The following is a 19,691-nucleotide window of genomic DNA, read 5'->3' on the forward strand; positions in this document are numbered from 1 at the left end:
CAGAACGAGGATGAAGATGCAATTAATGTACATTGTTTTTGAGACAGTTGTTTAAAAATGGTTTATTGGATTGTGTAACAAATAGCCCGGGTGGAATGATTTATTTTGCGCATGAATATCTTTTGATATTAATGAACTAAATTAGCAAATGAACGAAAGGTACACTATAATTAGAGCCAGTCGTATCTATTGTTATAAAAACATTGTTATAAAAAGGCAGAAGAAGGAAATATATAATATCCCAATTTACTGTCAACAATATATTCGTTGATTAAGAGACTACCATATAACTACATAAGCAAAATTTCACTTCAAAATACACTAAACATAATTTCCTTTACGTTACTTCGCAACTTAATTTCTATCAGGTTTCTAGTTTTCGTCCTGCTCATGTTTCATCTACACATGACATTGCTATGTTACTTGATGGCATGATAAACTTTAAATTACATATTGATGAAGTTTTCCTAAAAGCTAACTGTTCCCTGGACGACAGGGCGATGCATCCACGTTATGTCCTCAAACTGGAGGATCAAACTACGACCGAAGAAGAGAGTAGATAGAAGCTACTCTTACTATACCGCAGCCAACCGAAATGCAAAGACTTCGGTTATTATTCCGGTTGTGAGCAAGCTTATTTATCTTGAAGTTACCTGCCCGAAATCCACTGGTTGTCGCGGTTTTTAACCGTCTCTCTAAGAAAAAGATTTTCTAAAAATGCTATTCACATTGAATTCACATTGTCTGTTTGTTTGCAGTGTTGTCACTCCAAAAAATTACTTACCCTTTTGCGTAATACTTCAACATGCGTGCAGCAAATTTCAAAAGATCCCTCACGATCGTATCCCATGTTATTGTAGGTCTGCAAAGAAAATACATTATTTGTTTGTTGCTCGTCAATGAATAATAGACCTAATCGTGAAAATTGCGTTATTTCAAAACTGTATTATGGTTGATTTTGTTTAAATCAAAATTAACAAATGGGTTTTTTTAAAGCTTTCAGGTTTATTCAATTTTGTTCGTTATATTATTCGTTAAAAGTATGTCATAATAAAATCATTTCATCCACTTCCAGCTACAGTTGAATTGAGATCCAAAACATGACGATAACAGCACTTTTCTAAACCACAACCGCTAACCACACGCTTCCTACATATTAAAAACTCCGATTGAGACGCACGCCCAGCACACATTCAGTCAGAAGATATCACAATTTCAATAAACTTCGCTACTTCACAGCCAGAAACACGCGAAATGGTTGCAGCGCTCGGTTGAACACACCGAGAAAAAAACACCTTTTCATTTATTTCCCCAGCCAACAAGCTTTTACCGTGCACATTAACGCGAGCATCTGCAAACAATTCAATTTGCCATACATTCTTCCTCCTCCTGCCAGCAAAAGCATTAGGACGGATTTACGGAGGCCAAGAGGGAGGTTCTTTGCGCGCTGTCTCAAGCGAAACCATCTTCAAAAAAGTAGGGCAGTTATCGTAATTCCGTTCGATCCGATTGCGCGGTGGCACGGTTTGGTCGTTGGTAAGAAATTCGTAACCATTCGACATGGTTCCTGCAACCTCGGCAGCTTACCGGTGGTGTTCGAGGAATAGCATAAAAAAAGCTCTTGTCTTACGAAGGGTAGGCGAAACAATCTTTCCTGACAACAGTCACCTTGCACACAGCGCATCTGCCCATCCCATCCCACCTCACGCATCGAGAAAGGGTGCGCCTTACGGTTTTATTATTTTCAAGCGTTATCGAACTCCTTGCAAGAACAAAAGAAACTACAAAGCAGGAGAAAAAATGTTAAATGAACTTCCCACGAGCTCAGCAGGCAGGCGGACAGTCAGTAAACCGTAATGAACACGGAAGAGGAGCGCCGCACGGTTGAATGGTGCTGCTCAGCCGGACCGAACTTGTCCAATGTGCAGCGAAGCCGAAGAGAAAAGCTTAAGAGAAAAGCGAGAAAAACTCAATTAAAAATTAATTCATTTCAGGGCATCCGGTCCCGGTGGGTTAAGAGCCGGTGCGGTGCGGTACACACTGGCAGTACCCAAGCCAAGTACATACAGGCCGGGCAGTTGGGAAAAGTTACGCTGACGGAACAGGTCGACGGTATCGATGGCAGCAAGCCGAAGAACAAATGGACAAGAATTTCCCAACCGGACCAAAAATACCCACTGGTAATCAAGTTTTCTTTCCAATGCACTCGGTATTGGCGAATAGTTTCATGTCGGCTTTAGCTGGAGTGAGTGCGCTTTTTTCTTTGCCTTCTTTAACTGCAAGATTCTGTTTTCCTTCCCCGTACGCTTCACAATTTTTCCACAAACGACTACTTCCTCTTGATTTCCCTACTGAATCCTTTTTCTTTCCTTTTGCTGTTTTACTGTTCATTCGAGCACTGGATTTTTTAATGTGAACACCAGCGAACATGCACTTTGATACTGTTTTCATTGAAAATAAGGCTAAAGTACAACGCGTACGAAAAGAAAAACTTGTTTGTGTTGCAATAACAATAAAACGAAAAAAACGAAACAAACAAATGAACTAAGCGTTCGCTAATAATCCTAACTTTCAAAATGCGCTCAAACACCATAATAAAAAAATCATGTTGAAAATTAGCGTTCATAAAAATAATGTAACAAATAAATTGATTGATTCGTACTTAATTCTTATTCTTGTGCATAAACTCGTTTATAAATATTTTTGGAAAAAAATAGGAAATGAAAGTTATCAGAATAAATGCATCGACAATGTTAAAAGGTGTTTCATTAATTGAGTATTGGTTCTCTAGGTCGGTTTGCAATCACATTCTAACTTCCTAACATTCAATTTTAAATCGAATGGGCTATTAAATGCATTTCATGTCAAAGGGCTAATTACGGTTACGGAATGAAATTCAAAATGCCTAATATTTTTAAGAAAATGAAGCGAACATGTTTAAAGGCGTTTAAATATTCATTTAAATCAAGTTTTGTTTTCTATGTCAATATTTTACATTTTCTAGTTTTCATGTTAAGACTCTTCGAAAGTAATTCTTCTCTTCACAAGTTACATGTTAATTACTTAAAAGCGCTCTTAGATCGATGTGTGAAATTTAGACGGACAGCAATACCGTAAGATTCATTTTAAGATTAAGATTCTATATCAGAACATTGACACTCAACAACAATGATCGTGATAGGGAACGTACGTTAACCAAATTGTAAAAAAAAAAAAGTTAAGGGTCCTTCAAGGTACAAAATAAAACCAAAGGCGTTCAATTTGGTCATAGCTTAAAAAAGCTTAATTCAATTTTTTAGCATTACAAAGAAAAAATATGCATAAATAATATTTCATGATTATTGTTACAAACAGTCAAATGATTCCTTGCACATGATTCGCTATTAGCGTTTGCATTGACTTGAAATTCGTTTACTCTTCATTGTTTAATTGTTGTACCTATTTCGTAGATGTGTTTGTCGAAAATTGTTAAATGTTTAAAATTTAAAAGTTAACCCCATCGGAACCATTTTTCTAACGACAAACCACCAGAAAACCTTGCTATTTGAAATATTCCATCGAAATAACATTGCATGAAACATTGTAAGCAACCATGTTTTACGCAATTAACCGTTTATATGCTTAAAGCTCCACCGAAAGCTCAACTAGGGGAAAACAGAAAATCTTTGCAACATAAAAACATGTACTAACCGGAACCTGTGGAAAATCCTTGAATTCGAATGCACGATTGTAAAAACCCTTAATTTTAACTTAACTCACATAAGAAAAGTGAGAGAAGTTCATGGGCAAATTTCGGCTAACAAAATTTCTCAAGTACATTGGATACACAATGTTTTTCTATGAAAATTAATTTATTGCCACGTGCTGCTTCTATCTTCGGTCCAGTTCCTTAATGTTACTTACCAACTAAAACCGTGTGTTTGTTTTGCGTGTTATTTTATTTGTACAAATAACGTAAATAAATAGTCAGGCACCAGCGCGTACAGTTCTGACAAAGCAAATCGATCAACGTCGGTACGTTTTCGCAGTGCCAGTGCCGCATTCTGCGTTAGTTTACCGGATTAATGTAATCAATATATGGAATCTTCATGTGTATGTGTATCTCGGTCGGTCCTTGGTCCGAATGCTTGGAACATGAGTAGTACAGACGCGCCGTTTATTCGCGCGAATGGTCAAATACATGTGTAACAAGGTTTTGGGATGTTTGTTCCCGGTAGAGAAAACCAGTACGGTTTGTATGCCCATCCGGAAGATATTGCAAGTGAACGTGATCCTAAGAATAAATACTTCATGCTTCAAGTGCATGACAAACCCGTTTGCACTAGTGCTGCAAACAGTGCGCTACCTACAAAGCGCACAAATCAATATCCTTCTCGTTAGTCAAACGAAGCCAGCAGACACGCGTGAAAGAGTCCCGGCTTCCATCCAAAGTTGTCTTGCTTTGCTATTTACAGTTTCTTTATCGTGCCGGTACTCCCGGATGTCGTGTCGGTAGCGGAAGAATCGGAACTAAACTTATCCCGTACGGGTAGCTGGGCGTCTCCATCGCATGGCGCAGGCTGCAACGTTTCACCATCGCCCGCACTTCGCATTTCCCCACTACCCGTTCGTGGTGTATCGAAACACTTAAATGAGGACGGTGTTCGCATTAAGCCAACTGGCCGCACGTAGCTGTAGTGGTTTTCCGGCTTATGCTCTATACAAATGATGTCGACCGGTGGTTGTTCCTCGACGTCATCCGCAACGTGTTCGTGCTCTGTCTGTGATTCGTTCGCCAGCGAGCTTGGATCACCCTCCGAGTCCACCGAGTTCTGGCGAGATATTGTCATGTAGGTGCTTTCCTGGTGTGTCGGTAACAATGGGCCCACGTGCAGCGTGTTCAGCGCGATCGGAGGTTCCTCTTCGACCGGTGGCTCCTCGGCCACTATCGGTGGTGAGCTGATGAAGTTGTGGCTTGTTCGCGCCTGTCGAACGGCTGCCGGTCGACCGAGGGTGGAACAGATACGTGGTGGTGGTGCCGGAATCAATCGTCCACCGCCAGACGCATCTCGACGCAAACTGTGACTACCGTGGGGTAGCGGACCGTACAGTGACTGTGGAGGCAGCGAGCGTCGTTTCATGGAGGTACCGAGCGTTGCGCCTCCGACTCCACCGGACCGTGGATGGTCCGGGAGCACTTTGGGGAAATTCCTCCTCTGAATTACTCGAAGCGCTTCTTCAGGCGAAAGGAGATCCTTTTCGGTACTTTCATCACGGGACGTTACGTTTATATCTCCCGGGATCTCCGGTTCGATGAAGCTTGTTACCTCTTCTTCTCCACCCTCGGCCGCACCGAACCGTCGCAACGAATATTCCGGACAGTTGTAATAAATGCCAGCAGGCATCGCCTGTTTCAGCTCATCGGTGGCCGCTGAACTAGAGCAGGATGACGTAGTCCCGGAAGAGCTGCTGCCGGTACCGCTCGAATCAGCTTCCCGAACCGTGTCATCCCCAGGACAACCTCGGGCAGCACAGTCCACTTCGTCCGTCGGTCCATACTCAAACGATTTTGCCTTCGTTATCTCTATCGGTTCCTGCCGTAGCACACTGTTGCCACGCGCTTGTGGTGTAGCATCAATCGCAACACTGATCTTGTGCGGAGGCACGACCGGTGGAATCCGGCAGCCTGACGATGCCACCATCCAATCACACACCTTCGTATGCGAATCGACCGCATCGACACCGATCGAAACCGGTCCGTGAACATCGTCCCCAAACGGTTGCTTTGCCACCGGTTCGTACGAATTCGATTTCCTCAGCATCATCGTTGCAGCCTCGTCCAACAGGTAAGAACCGTGATGCAGATGATGATGGTGATGGGCATGCAGCTGATTGCATCCGTCTTCCTTTTCGCCGAGACTCACGCCGGACACCACGACGGCGGCCGCGCTCTCCAGCATTGAATCGTCGTACTTTCGTTTCACCTTGCGCCCTCCAGCTCCCACTCCACCCTTGCCAAGATGACGGCGCACGAGATACCCCACGATGACGACGATGTTAAACAGCAGAAACACGATGGCGACTGCTATCAGAACAGTGAGCGTCGATTCACTTTTCATGATTTCCGTCGCACTTCCATCCAGCTCTACGTCACCCGGTGATCCAAATGGATCCTTCGCGGACTGTTGAACTTGTTTCAGATGCTTTTGGTGCTTCTGATGATCCACACCGGCAGCCAGCTGGGCAGGACTTGCTCCCTTATCCGGTATAGCAGCAGCAGAGGACGTGGCGGGAGCATTGTACATACCGGGCCCAGCCAGAGGGTCCTTCATCTGATACAGCAGCTCCTTAAACGGATCCTCCGTCGGACGCTCGATGTCTACGTGGATCGGATACAGGTTAATGTGACCGGTAGGATAATCGGGATGGGGTGTAGTGCCACCCCGAATCCGACCAATGCCCGCACCGACGCTACCCTTACCAGCACCCGGCGGACTGAAGAAGTCCGAGTACGGAGCGTACGCCTTCGAACTGGTAATCTTCTTCAGCTCTTCCGGTAGCTCTTCGTTCCAGAACTTCATGTACTTCTGCCGGTACCGGTGGCCCACGACCGGCGTTATGCCCATGTGCAAATAGCTCTGGTTGATGCTGTTGTACTCCGGCCAGTCAACATCGTAGTACGACCAATCTTCCGGGTTGAGATTCAAAAATAGATCCTTCCACGGTGCCTTCGGATTGCTGGGGAAATGAAAAGGGTTGTATGAGAGAGAGAGAGAGAAAGAGAGAGGGAAAGATGGCAAGAACACGGCCCGAGGAAAACCAATTATTTGTTTGCTGTAATCATGGCTAGCCACGAGTGAAGCCGGAATGAAAATCTGGTCAAAAACTTTGGCACAACTTCACTCATGTAAACGCATGCATCCAGCGTTGCATCGATAGAAAAGCGTCTATCTGCAGCACGTATGCACTCGTCACACACACACACGGGAAATTTGAGCCAGGCGGGGGCGTATCCAGCTGAAGGAATTTGCAGCAAAGCAGATTAGTTCGTTGGTTAGTTTTACATGCATAGCAAAACCATAATGTGGAACATGCTTTTAAAGCATTATCGATTGAACAATTTAATTAAAAAGTCTGCCATGTTATGTCGAATGGATGTTTTCAGTAAGGATGATCCCTTTCACGCTTTCTCATTTGGGTTTGACAGTCAAAGGGTTTTATGTTGTCACTCACTCGAACATTGCATAAAAACTTTGCTAATGATTGCATGCTTAAATTACAGAGTACAGAGACAATCTTTTCTCGAAAATGGGGCCCATGCTTCAATCCACAATATTTCAAACTTTAGGTAAGAATTTAATTGCAACTAAAAAAAATATGATAACTCAATATAAACAATATGCTTGCGTAACTTTGATCTGATGTTTAATTAGTAAGCTGTTTCTAGCTTTATTGCATTTCATTTAATGTCAATTTATCAAAGAGTTATGAAAATTTTCTTGATGCGCTAGAAGGATCATAGAAGAAAATATTTTCTTCAGACGATGATATTCGGCTTACGGGGATATCCTAGTAGTGCATAGACTTTATATAATATACAGTACTCAACTGTTTGTACATAAAAGACTGTATATACTCTTATTTTAAATTCAATTCAAGTTGCGTCAGAAGCGCCAAAAATGTCGCATTGATAAACTGAACTATTGAAGGGATTGCAGGCCTTTCACAAAATGTCACATTTAAGTTTGAATACTAAATTAATTTCATATGTTACTAATGCTTCAAAACGACATCAAATCAGACAACACATTCAACAAAAACTTAACTCCCCTTACCCGGTTTTGGCAAAGTTGGTAAAATACTTCATCACCGCCTCGGAAAACAATCGCTCGCGCGCATTGTAATGGTGCTGGAATGGACCCACCTGTCCAAGCGGGGCACCGAACACGTACGCCAAGTCCTCGCCTACCACGCTCTGCGATAGCTGTTGTATGCGACCGAAGAAAAAATGGACAAAACCCAAAATAGATAAACCGAACACCGAGAACGGTTACCAGTAATTAGACATCATTCATGTGCTGCCGCTACGCCGGAGACGCTCGATCGGCTAAAACACTCACTCGTCCGTACTCGCCCGCTTCGCTGTTGTGGCCAAACACGTACATGTAGCACTTGGGGTTGACCTTCGACAGATAAAGACCGGTCTGGACCATCGGGGCAGCGACGCGCGCATCGGACAGTATCTCCAGCAGGTTGTCCCGATGCTCGTCGGCCAGTGCCTTGTTCGGGTCCATGTAGATGTCGGTGTACCTAGAGCCGGGTGAACAAAACAAAAAAAAAGGAATATGGTAAAACGGGATGTAATGAGTGTGTCGAAACACGTTGCTGTCTGTTTCCGTTTTTCTATCGTGCAATTTAAATTCCTCTCCCACTGCAGCCACCATGCCGCACCGCCCGCTAAGTGCGACCAGTGCTGGAAGAAATAATGCAGCGAATGAAATAAAATCCACTTACTCGCGCAATGTAGCAGCGAGGGCCAGGTCGGGACGTATTTCGAAGCGATTTTGCATGTAAAATCGCAATAAATTGTCTCGTTCGTTTTCCAGCAGCCCGTACGTGAGCGCGACCGCATTCAGGATGTGATAGGATTCCAGCTCGGTCATGCCATACAGCAGATCGTATCTGCGTTGATTCCCGGCAGTCCAATGGGTTGTGGCGGGCACGAGCCCGTGAAACAGGGAAGAAAAATGATAAATCAAAATTAATTTCTGAAACGCACAGTGGCCACGATGGGATAAATCACACGACGGTTACCCACTAAAAATGTCACTGTACTGGCCCATGACTTTGTGCGGCATATTGGGTATGACCAGCCCATCGACGATCGGCCCAAACCGGGTCGAAAACTGGGGCGACGCAGTTTTAACGCCGAGTATTTCGCTGTAGCGCTTGCGGCGCAAGCAGGCCGTCACCTCGTCGTTTTCACCGTTCAGTGGACAGTTCAGACCCTGCAGGACCTGCATCGTTGACTGCAGCGGGTGCTGCGTCAGGGCCCAATCGGACAGTGCCGATCCCGACAGCAGAATAGCCCGATGGAACAATCCCTTGGCTACCGGTGACACCATCAGAAAGTTGACACAAGCCGCACCCGTACCCTGGCCCATCACCGTCACCAGCTTCGCGTCCCCACCGAACGCACCAATGTTTTCCTTGATCCACTGCAGGGCCGCTATCTGGTCCAGCAGGCCGAAGTTGCTGGTCGTATGATCGCTGATGCCGGGCTTCATAAAACCTGAGAGCACGTGGGGGCATGAGAAACGAACGTAAAGTGGTCCAATTAGTACGGCTGCCTGGTTCCCTGGTGCGTAGTGTTGAGTACTTACCGAGAATGCCCAGTCTGAAGTTAAGCGTGACCACTATCACCTGACCGTAGCTGGCCAGGATGGACCCGTCATATGGGTTACCGCTGTTCCACTCGTACGATTCACCGTGGATGTACACGATAACGGGATACTTAGTCTGTGGTCCGATACCATCTGCAAAGCACAAGGAACAGGTGCAGGTGAGAAAAGGATGCACTAACTAGCACTGTGCCGCACAATACACGCTAATTGAAATTCAATATCAAATTACAGACGTAACTGCCACGATTGGCCGTGTTGCCGGGTAGGTGTGGTCGGTTGAAATTGAAAACCGCTGCTTAGGTTCGTGTTTTCCAACAAAACATGCGACGAGCAAAAGGTAGTATGTGTGCAGCGATGGTTGATTAGATTTCATGTTTTGTGCGAACATAATTATGCTTTTGCGAAGCGGTCCATCTGTATTTTTCAAACAGTTGTGCATTTATTTTCATAATACACTATATCTATAGGAAATCATTTTACCTTGAATGAGCTGTTCGGGGGGTTATAATGTACGGGGAGTTTGCATCGTATTCACACGAAATAAGCAATACAAGGATGTTTTTCATATCAATCAAATGCTAAAAACTTTACTTTGGTGAGGAAAAACCCCAAACAGCCCATCTGTTATCTAGCTTTTTCATAAAGAACCTTGTATACTATTACATATAGTACAAGCTGTAGTAACAATATACTCCAAACTTAACTATACTTTCCATTCCTTCAACGACACCGTTGAAGGCTTTCCTAGAATATTGTGTCTCTCTTAAACACTTGAATCTTAAGGTTTTCTCATTAGAGCTAACATGTTTATCATTTTTCTACCGATGAAGAAGCATTCATGCATCGGTAAACAATGACACTATTTGTAGAGAGTTGCAGAAAGGGCACGATGTTCAAAATGCAAATGTATTTTTTAAATTTTGGGAAATTCGCCCATTAAAGATAACAGATTTTTTTTTATCAGTCCAACTAAAGCCGTGCTTTTTAATCCTGAACGTGCTAGCGTTAAATTAACAAAGATCATTAATTACTTGAACCATGCTTTTTACTAATACTTAGTTTGAATTATTTGATCAAATTATTTTCCTTCCAAAACTTCATTTTATTTTCGCATAGAAATGCTGTTTAAAAATATGTTCCCAACCTACGCTACGCGATAAAGTAATATTTCACAAACAACCCAAACAATCCACCGAAATTCCTGACCTCAATATCCTTGAAACTTTTGGCCCACACAGAAACCTCCCCAAAAGCTGGACTGGCATTGTTCCAACGAAACCTTTCAACCCACCTGCTTCATTCCACAACGCGAATGCAACAGGAATTGAATAAAGCGTGCCACTGCAAGCAACCGCATCGAGGTCCTGTCGAACTTCGTTTATTCTCTTCATCTTTGGCAAATTTTTAACTACAGCATGATGGGCCGACACCGAAGAAACGGACGATCATTTTCGCGTTTGTGAAGTGGGTCAGTAATTGAATTCTGCTGAACGTAATAAAATTTACGCTCTTTACCGTACACCCCGCGACGCCCTGTACATCCTGAGCACACCAGCGTTTCCACACGCAGAACCATACCGCGGTGAGTTGTTTTTCGTTTATTAAATTCAATTTTGTTTGCTGCTGTTTTTGCCTCCTGTCCGGTACGAAGCGAACACTATCCGCTGCTTGGGAGATTTTAGCACTCGTCTCTGTTTTACGGATTCGTTTTTAAACCCGCGTACTCTCACCTTGTGCCAGGTAGGTGACAGTGGCCGCCATCGACTCTTCCGCACCAAGAGTGAATCAGAATGGTGCCGAGAGGGGGAGTAAAATTAATTCCATTCTCAACCGTTCCGCATATAATGCGAACATAAATTTTCATCCGAATGCTGAAAATAGCAGCCAAAATTCAGGTTTGCTTCGCCAAATGCTAGATTGGCCAGCGGTTAAAATGCAACAGAATGATACAATACAAACGAAATAAACACATACACGGTCTTCAGACTACTCAAGTAGCCTTCCGTACCTGAACGGTTCGCTAGCTCATATACGCTGGTTAGTTATTCCATTGCCGGCGAATGCATGAAAACATTTACATCCTCTATGTGCGAAAAGGGGTTTGGTTTCGATGTTTCTTTTGTTTCCTTCAAAGGATTAAAATCTGCGTTATACACGAATGAGGAGTGTAAAAAACTGCATAATTAAACGAGTGATTCAAAGCTTTTCTTTTATCTAATATATTTCTATATGGTCAATTATTATTGCATTCGCTTTAAAACTTTGTAAATATGTACATATTTAAAATAATATGTTCTAGAGAAAATTAAAATACAAAACTGTATTGATAAATCCCGAATGGCAGTAGAAAATCATTTTCGCCAATCGCACTCCATATTTTGACCACAACCATGATCAATAAACCTACACCACCAGCAAACAAGCATTAATTCCTAGTGGCAAAAACCAATTAATAGCGCCAAGTGAAGGGTATAAAATATGGAACAGATCCAAGTGCGATCGCGACTTTCGAGTTGGCCTTCTTGCGACCCACATTTCCCGAAGACGGACACCCCACGACACGTGGGATGGTGTCACCATGGGGGGTAAGCGCCAAACAACGAGCACGAGAGCAAAGAAAACGAACTCGAGTCGAAAATACCGTGCAAACGCCATCCAAATCAACACCCGCGTTTACGCGTGCTGATCGAAATTTGTTTGGCGCCACTGAGCGATCCACACATTCAAGGACGCAGAGACAAACTTTGCGTGTGAAGCTTCTACCGGTAACCGCCTGTAGAAATAATACACAACCAGCCAATCGTTACGTTTATGATGGATGCGGCAGATTAGTATACGTGTGATTCCAATTTTGTACACCGGACATTTGCTGCTCCAATGTTTACTGTTCCGGCCAATGGTTCGATTTGACGTCAACTGACCACCAACGTTGCACGTCAGTCTATCTTCGGAAACATCTCACTTTAATTAGTTTGCTTTAAACACTAAATACAACAACAAAAAACTCACCGTAACTTGGCACGTATAGATTCAGATACAGACAATCTTCACTTTCCACCTTTAGGTAGGGCAGTAATCGTTTGATCTGATCGTACCGTCCCTTGGAGTAGTTATTGTTCGCATTGTTCAGGCTGGGAAGATTCTGTGGACATACCGGTGACAGTTTGGTAGCCATCTTGAGCCCGTTCCACGGTATCGGCGCACTCGGCGGCATGAAGCGTCTCGAGCCGACCGGTGCCTCAGCGTACGGTATTCCAAGGAACTGATCGACATTCTTTAACCCGGACTGGGGATGCATCACACGCACGAAACCCCGCAGTATCCCTTGCTTCACTGCGATGTCGCGTGTGTACGGTGTGCCGTCCCGCGGATCATATCCTTGTTGCTGTTGCTGTTGATGCTGCTGTTGCTGTTGTTGCGAGGACAGGGTTTGCTGTCGTAAGCCCACACTGTGCGCCTTTCGGTACTGTTCGGCACGGGCTATGAATGGATTGTTGCCGTAATTTGAGATCGACGGACGCTGCTGGTACGCAATCGATGGACCATCGTTAGACATCGATACCGATGGGTAGAGGTCGGTTCCGTCATTTGAGAGGAAACCCGCAATCTGGGGTTTACGTTCGGTCGCGGTGGGTAACCCCAAGTCATCGTACTCACTGCTGTCAAGTATAGTTTCGACCTGCGAGTACCCGAGTCTCACCGACAGGACTACTATAAGCAATGTGAGCACTCGTAAGCTCGTCATTTTGTTTTATATTATGAAGAAGCTTACATTAAATGGAAGTGGAAAAGGTACGCAATATTCACGCCACGCTAAACTATTCACCACACGTAATCACTTGGTTTCGCAGAAAAAAATCATCACACACAAAACTGCGTTTAAATACCATCCCAGAAATTGTATGATCGGGAATTTATTAACATTATTTGTTTTCTGGAATCTGTCACACACTTGTCGCGCAATTTATCACGCACTCCTTTATCCACCTCGCATTTTTTTATGTTATTCACACAACACAAAACTTCAATACATTCCCACACAGCTAATGGTGATTGTAACGTTCGCTTGATCCCACTGCACCGTGCTTTTTGATTTTTTTTCTTTAGTTGTGCTGTAACGCTCGTAACTTAATCGTAACCCTCATAGCACGTTTCGGATTTGAGCAGCTATATTGTTCAGTTTGCAGATCATCTCTTACACTTGCTGGTGATGGTTCGTAATCTAGAAGGAGATGAAACGATAACATTAAACTCAACATTGTGATGAGCACAGAACGATGCATCGGCACGACGACGTTGTTTGTCGACCTACAAACTAAAAGGGCAGCTACCAAATGTTTTAAACCAAAAAAAAAAGAAAAACAATAGCATCACAGTTGGCACAATGGTGACGGTGAGGGCGGCGTGGATTGTTTAGAGCAAAGCTAAAATGCCAACAGCACTGTATCATACTCCGAGCATGCATGTATGCACCGCTACATTTAAAACTACGAACCTGGGGAAAAAGGAATACTTGGGTCTTGGGTGTACGAAGGATTACCGGCCCCGATGACACAACATGATAATGCGCCGTTCTTCCTTCCTCACACCAGCTAGCGCCTCAAGTGCGTAAAGAGGACAGGTGGAAAATAAAAGAAAATCTGCTTCTACACGCACACACACACTCACGCTACATCCGTTCCTTCTGGCCTGGTCCCACCATATACCGGGCAGCTAATCAGATGTTTACGCTATGGTGAAACGCGAAACGGTTTTAAGTGAGTTCTACCAACTAATGGGGGCCCGCTGTTTGTGTTTTCAAACGCAGATTGGTTTGGGGGATGGCGTGTGTAAAGAGATGCATTAGAGAGGACAGCCTGCCAGAACACCGCAGCTGCCGTACAGTGCACGGTGCGGGGCGAACACAAACGGGCGAACTAAAAATGAACACCAACGAGCAACAACCAAAAAAATACTAAAACAAATTCTACGTACAAAAAAAGCGTCATCTTAAGCATCTGCCCATCTAGTGCGGGCTATTTTTATGCTACCGATGTCCTCCATCACTTTCCACGTCCACGCCCCCCTCGATCACACTCACACATCTCCCAAAAATTCGTTTCTCCGCTTCGTCGTTTTCGGTTGCGGGGTTTTACGAAAGAACTCGTGCGCCTTCAAACACGATGCGAACGGGTGTATGTTGTGTGATATTGTTGTGCACTTGAATTGCGCGAAAATGATTGTGTGTACCCAAAAATACTTTACATATCCCAAACGAAAGCGCTTAGTGTCGCAAGGAATTCAAAAAACCTCCACCACGAAGAAGGGAAGAAAATGAAGACATGAAAAGGATCATAACATGCTCTCGCTCAACTTCCAGCGAGCTTGTTCTATTGCGCGGTACCCGATCCACGTCAGACCAAGCAAAAACCAGCAGAGTATCAATTAAGCCGTTCGAAAACAGCTCATTTACATCAACACCAACACTCTATTAGTGTCGTTCGAGGGCAACTTTTCATGTCCGTGCGCTTGTCAGTCACATGATTTACCTATAAACGCGTACGGACCGCATAGCTTTGATGATTTCGAGCCCCAGTTACACGGTTCAACAAGCAAAAGCATGAGTTTTTTATTGGAGGCCGTGTAAGTTCACGGCGCAAACAACCGCTTATTTACATGCCTGTGGGCAAATGGTTACCGATTTCTTTCGTTTTTTTTTGTGAAAACGTACCTAAATTCTTCGAAAAAACAAACGAAAATGGAATAAAAAAAAACTTCGCCAGAAATGGTACAGCCTAAGAGACAATTTGCACATTCCTTTGCGTTGATGCAGTTCAATGTCAACGCGGCACAAAAAACGGTCTCAATGAGTGTGCGTACTTTCGGTGGTATGACTGAATCGATACGATTTTTGTGTGGTTTTTTTTTTTACTTTAATTCGCAGAACCACAAACATCTGCTTGCGATGAGTACATTGTTCTGGGTTTGGGCTCTATACGTCTCATTCTCATCTGTGCGCCTGAAAAGTTGTGATATTTTTAAGACGCATTTTTTAAACGTTTCAAATTCACTGTACACTTGTTTTTGAAGATTCATACATTTTTGTTATAATGATCTGTTGATGAGTATTGCGACAGCATAAAATAAATAGAATAACACCATGCTGGGTCATGAAAAATCGAAACGCTATGTGTGAATGTATTGGATGATTAAATTCCAGACGGAATGTGAAAAGTAATGATTGCAATACTTTCATGTTTTAAAGATAAAAAAGAGATAATAAAACCAACCATACCGCATTGTTCTTTACAAAATTTAAAAGTGTTTTGAAATACCAAAATATACACGATATTTTTCCAATGTATTAATTCGTTATGATGTTACAAATACACAAAATACAGGAATTCGATCAAATATCATTGAATTTTGTGACAAAATTAAACGTTGATTCCTGCTCGTACAGGATACAGGTCTTTACCAATGCTCCAATCACAAGAAAACACAAACTTGCTCGTTGCATATTGTCATTGTTGCTCGAAATTCCTGCCATGGGACTTATTGATGGATCTGATGTATCCATCCATTATTCATTTATATTTTATAAGCTATTTCAATGCATTCCAAATGCCCCAGCAATCTTGCGAATGATAATTGTCCGAGTGGCAATTTCTCGTTACGTTACACGTGTAGTCAAATTCCAAGTTAAAAATCTTCTACATCAACCTGAAAATTTTAAGAGATTCGATAAAATTGATCTAGAAGCTACTATGAACACTGCGTATCATGTTATCTCAAATTACATTAGTGGCTTTTGTTCACTGAAAGTCATGCGACAAAATTGACAGAATATGAATATATTTAATTCATTCCGGTAGCGATTGGATTATTGTATTTCTACCAATCCATTTGATAGCAGAATGCTATGTATGCGAAGTAAGTTCTGGCAAATCGATGCAAAAAGCATCGAGTTATCATGCTAATCTATACGTGCGTGCGTACCCCATGCCCGCGAATTCATCAAATCATCCTACACCAGTCATTTGCCATTCGCTTTCATCACCATCCATCCAATATTCAGTTATGTTGTTTGAATTTGGATGCTAAACACTTCACCGGAAGCCCGGCACCAACGAATCACAACATGTTCCATTGCGTGCCGACCGTCACCATTTCGGCTACTTGCTCTGTTTACTGAACAATAATTATCGCTCTTCGTGCATCTGACGCGTGGTATTGCCGTTGCGTCCCATGAACACTGTACGCATACCAGTTACGTGCCGCTCGCAAACCGGCCATGTATAAATAGAAACACCTTCGCATCCTGGCGTCACCCATCATCTGCCCACCGACCGCTTTTTGTAAGCCAAAAATGCTCTCTTGAAAAAACCGCGGGCGGAACTAATGGAACGACGCGGGAAACACAAACAGGGGGCATCATAACTTCTTGATGAATCTTGGAGTTTTATTGCCACCAGGGATCCAAAGTGCTCGACGTTTGGCTCCGTAAACCAATGCGACGGAAAAGAAAAATTACACCAGATCAACCATTCACCCAATTCCAGCCCCGGTTGCGTGTAGTGTCCGATGGACAGGAAACGTGCGATGTGCGCGACCAGATACGCGTCCAACCAGAAGGAAGCGTTCGAGCAAAAGTACAAGTGACCGGATGCCTTTATGTAGGTTTGTGTGTTTTTTTCCTGTACCCATCAAACGTGCACCACTCAAACTTTATTAATTAAGGAAGCGTACACAGTATGGGCACAAACGCCAGCACCAGCTGCAGACTTCCGGCTTATTCGCGAGGACAGAACGAGTTAGAATCGAGTGACCAACGCCCATCGTAAGGTGCCCAGTTGGTCCCGGTACTGTAGACAGCGCAGGTCTATCCACGGTAATATTTCATCAAATGATCAAAACATCGCCGTCCGGACGATTTCCACCAATCGCCGAACTTTCGCTGTGCCTTTGCAGACCCCATTGAGCGCGGTTCCGCAACTATCGTCGAATGCAATTAATTAAAGTTTACCCGTACCACGACAGGGATAGTTCTTTTCGCTTCCACTGTTCAAAGTTTCGCATTGATCCGGTCAATATCCGGCGATCGGGTATTCCGTCGGTAGACAGACGCGGCACACTCGCTGCCCTATGCGCACCAGCTCTATCTAAGATCCAGAGCACTCGTAGTCGACACCGCGACGAGAAGGAAGAGCTAAAATTAAACTCCATCCCCGTTAAACTACACTCTGGACGAGCATTTGGACGAGCAGTGGAAGCAAATTTCTTATGAAGTACGGCAGGAGCAAATGCGTTTTCCCGTTTTGCGTCAAAGTCCATCATCTTCCATGTGGACCATATACGCATAGCAGGCGCGTTACTGTCGCACTTGGATGGGGATGGAAATAAGTGCAAGCCGTACCCGTCGAACATCTGTTCCTGTCTGTGGAACCCGACTTTCGGGAAGTCTTGCCATTGCCCCAACACCGCACGGTACTCCACATACCTGCGACTGCGAACCAATCCATTCGTCTCCCTGGGCACCAATAAAACTGGTCGAATGAAGCGAACTATATCCTACAACTTCGCTCAGACATTCTGTGGTGCGGTCGTTACAGCCATTTCCTCATTCGAAAGGGCATCGGAGAAGAGTCATCGTAACGCAGCAGTGCGATCATTCGCATTGCATCGCCCATACCCGAAGGACTCCAGCCGGGCAAAGTTCACCTTTTTCGCCTGCCATGGAAACCGTTGCTTCATTACACGTCAACCAATACCAACCGTTCAGCTCCATGGCTGAATGAAGTGCTGCATGGTTGTTACTTTAATTGCCCCTGGGCCACAACTGTACGACTGCACGGCACGAGCAGCACGAGCGCAAGTAGGAAAAATTACCCACCAACAGGAAAAACGGACAAACTTCTGCACTCGGCAATCTTTTCCTGGGATATCGCATCGAAGGGACTGCTTTAAACTCAAAACATCTTTCCGACTCCCTGCATAGTCGTTCCGTGCTGTACAGCTGCAACACCATTTACAGATGCAAACCGTAACCGAAACGGAGCTCGAAAGCGAAAAGACTCCGCTCGGTACCATATGTTCCATGGTTTTTTTTTTTTTGTAACCCTAATTTTTGGGATGCACCCGTGCAGCTGTGGGCACGTGCAGCATTCATCATATCTGCACCAGGATCGTGTCAATGGTAGGGCGAAAAACAAAAAAAAATCCCCGAATGACATGAAAATGAGTCAACTCGCTTTTATGTGCGCACGGGTTGGATTCGAGCAGTGGCGAAGCACGAAATGGTAGGTAACGAATGAAGAAGATTGATTTACTTTTGTGGCCAATGAAGGCAAAATGTGTCTTCGCCCGGTATGCCACAGATGCTACAGATGCGTTTGCAACGTTACGAACATGCCGTAACTAGCATTGCAGAAGAGTGTGCGAAATAGAAAACGAAGCATGGAAAACACCATCCAATCCATCCTTGTACCTGTTTGCCAATGCATACACTCGGGCCTGCAGGTTCCGAAGATTGTCATTTGCAAAAGACATGAGCAACGGGTATACTGTCGGACCGGACGCAACCTGCAAACTGCAATACAACGCAACTGCTAATTAATTCGTGTGCTATCATCATCATCATCTTCGGCGAGCGTAGTCTTCCCTGCACAGCCCCAGTCAATGGTACGCATTATAGAAAGAACCCAATTTCTACGCCGCAATGGAACGTCGCTTCCAAACTTCTGCCGTCATTAGTTGGTCATTAATTTTCCGGTAACCTATCCTAGCGTGCGGCGTCTCTAATCGAAACGAGAAAGGGAATGTGTACAGGCCATGAAGACATGTCCGAATGTGAAATGTTTCCGTACGTACGGTATGGTTGGGGCTTTGCAAAAGAAAGTCGAATCGAATGCGGAACTCTCCCGTCTATGGTTTGGCTTTTTCCGGCTGATCGGTGTGCGAATGGCAACATCTGTTCGCCACTATCCACTTGTCGGAAGCTAAAGAAATGTAAAAATAAAGGCTTCGTCTCGTTACTGCTCACTGTTGTCCATTACCATTACCGTATTTATTTGCTTTTATTTCAAAGTTTGTAAGCAAATAGGAAATATTGGCCAACGCGTCAATTGAGTGTTTTGCGTTCAAAATGCGATAATGTCGTCTGTATGTATGTGAAGTAAGTAATTGGATAAAAAATGCTATGAAACATCGATATCACTTCGGTTTTCGTTTTAAACCGTATTAGTATGTTATGCAGTGTGTAACATAGCTATGTGGTCATGTGAATATCGACAAATCATAATTTACACGAAATGGTACGGCAAGAAATAA

At 43.9% G+C, this 19,691-nt stretch overlaps 1 protein-coding gene across 1 annotated transcript; it reads right to left on the reverse strand.

The window, feature by feature from the left end:
• Window positions 1-4,448: 4,448 nt before the first annotated feature.
• On the reverse strand, window positions 4,449-13,128 carry LOC128715748 (uncharacterized). Its single transcript, XM_053810665.1, has 7 exons — window positions 12,393-13,128; window positions 9,363-9,515; window positions 8,794-9,271; window positions 8,494-8,661; window positions 8,100-8,289; window positions 7,815-7,963; window positions 4,449-6,717 (listed from the first exon to the last, which is right to left on the reverse strand). Exons 1-7 carry the CDS (start codon window positions 13,126-13,128, stop codon window positions 4,449-4,451), a joined length of 4,143 nt encoding a protein of 1,380 aa, XP_053666640.1.
• Between the last annotated feature and the right edge of the window lie 6,563 nt (window positions 13,129-19,691).

The sequence above is a fragment of the Anopheles marshallii genome, chromosome 2, assembly GCF_943734725.1.
Source record: "Anopheles marshallii chromosome 2, idAnoMarsDA_429_01, whole genome shotgun sequence".
Classification (NCBI taxonomy): domain Eukaryota; kingdom Metazoa; phylum Arthropoda; class Insecta; order Diptera; family Culicidae; genus Anopheles; species Anopheles marshallii.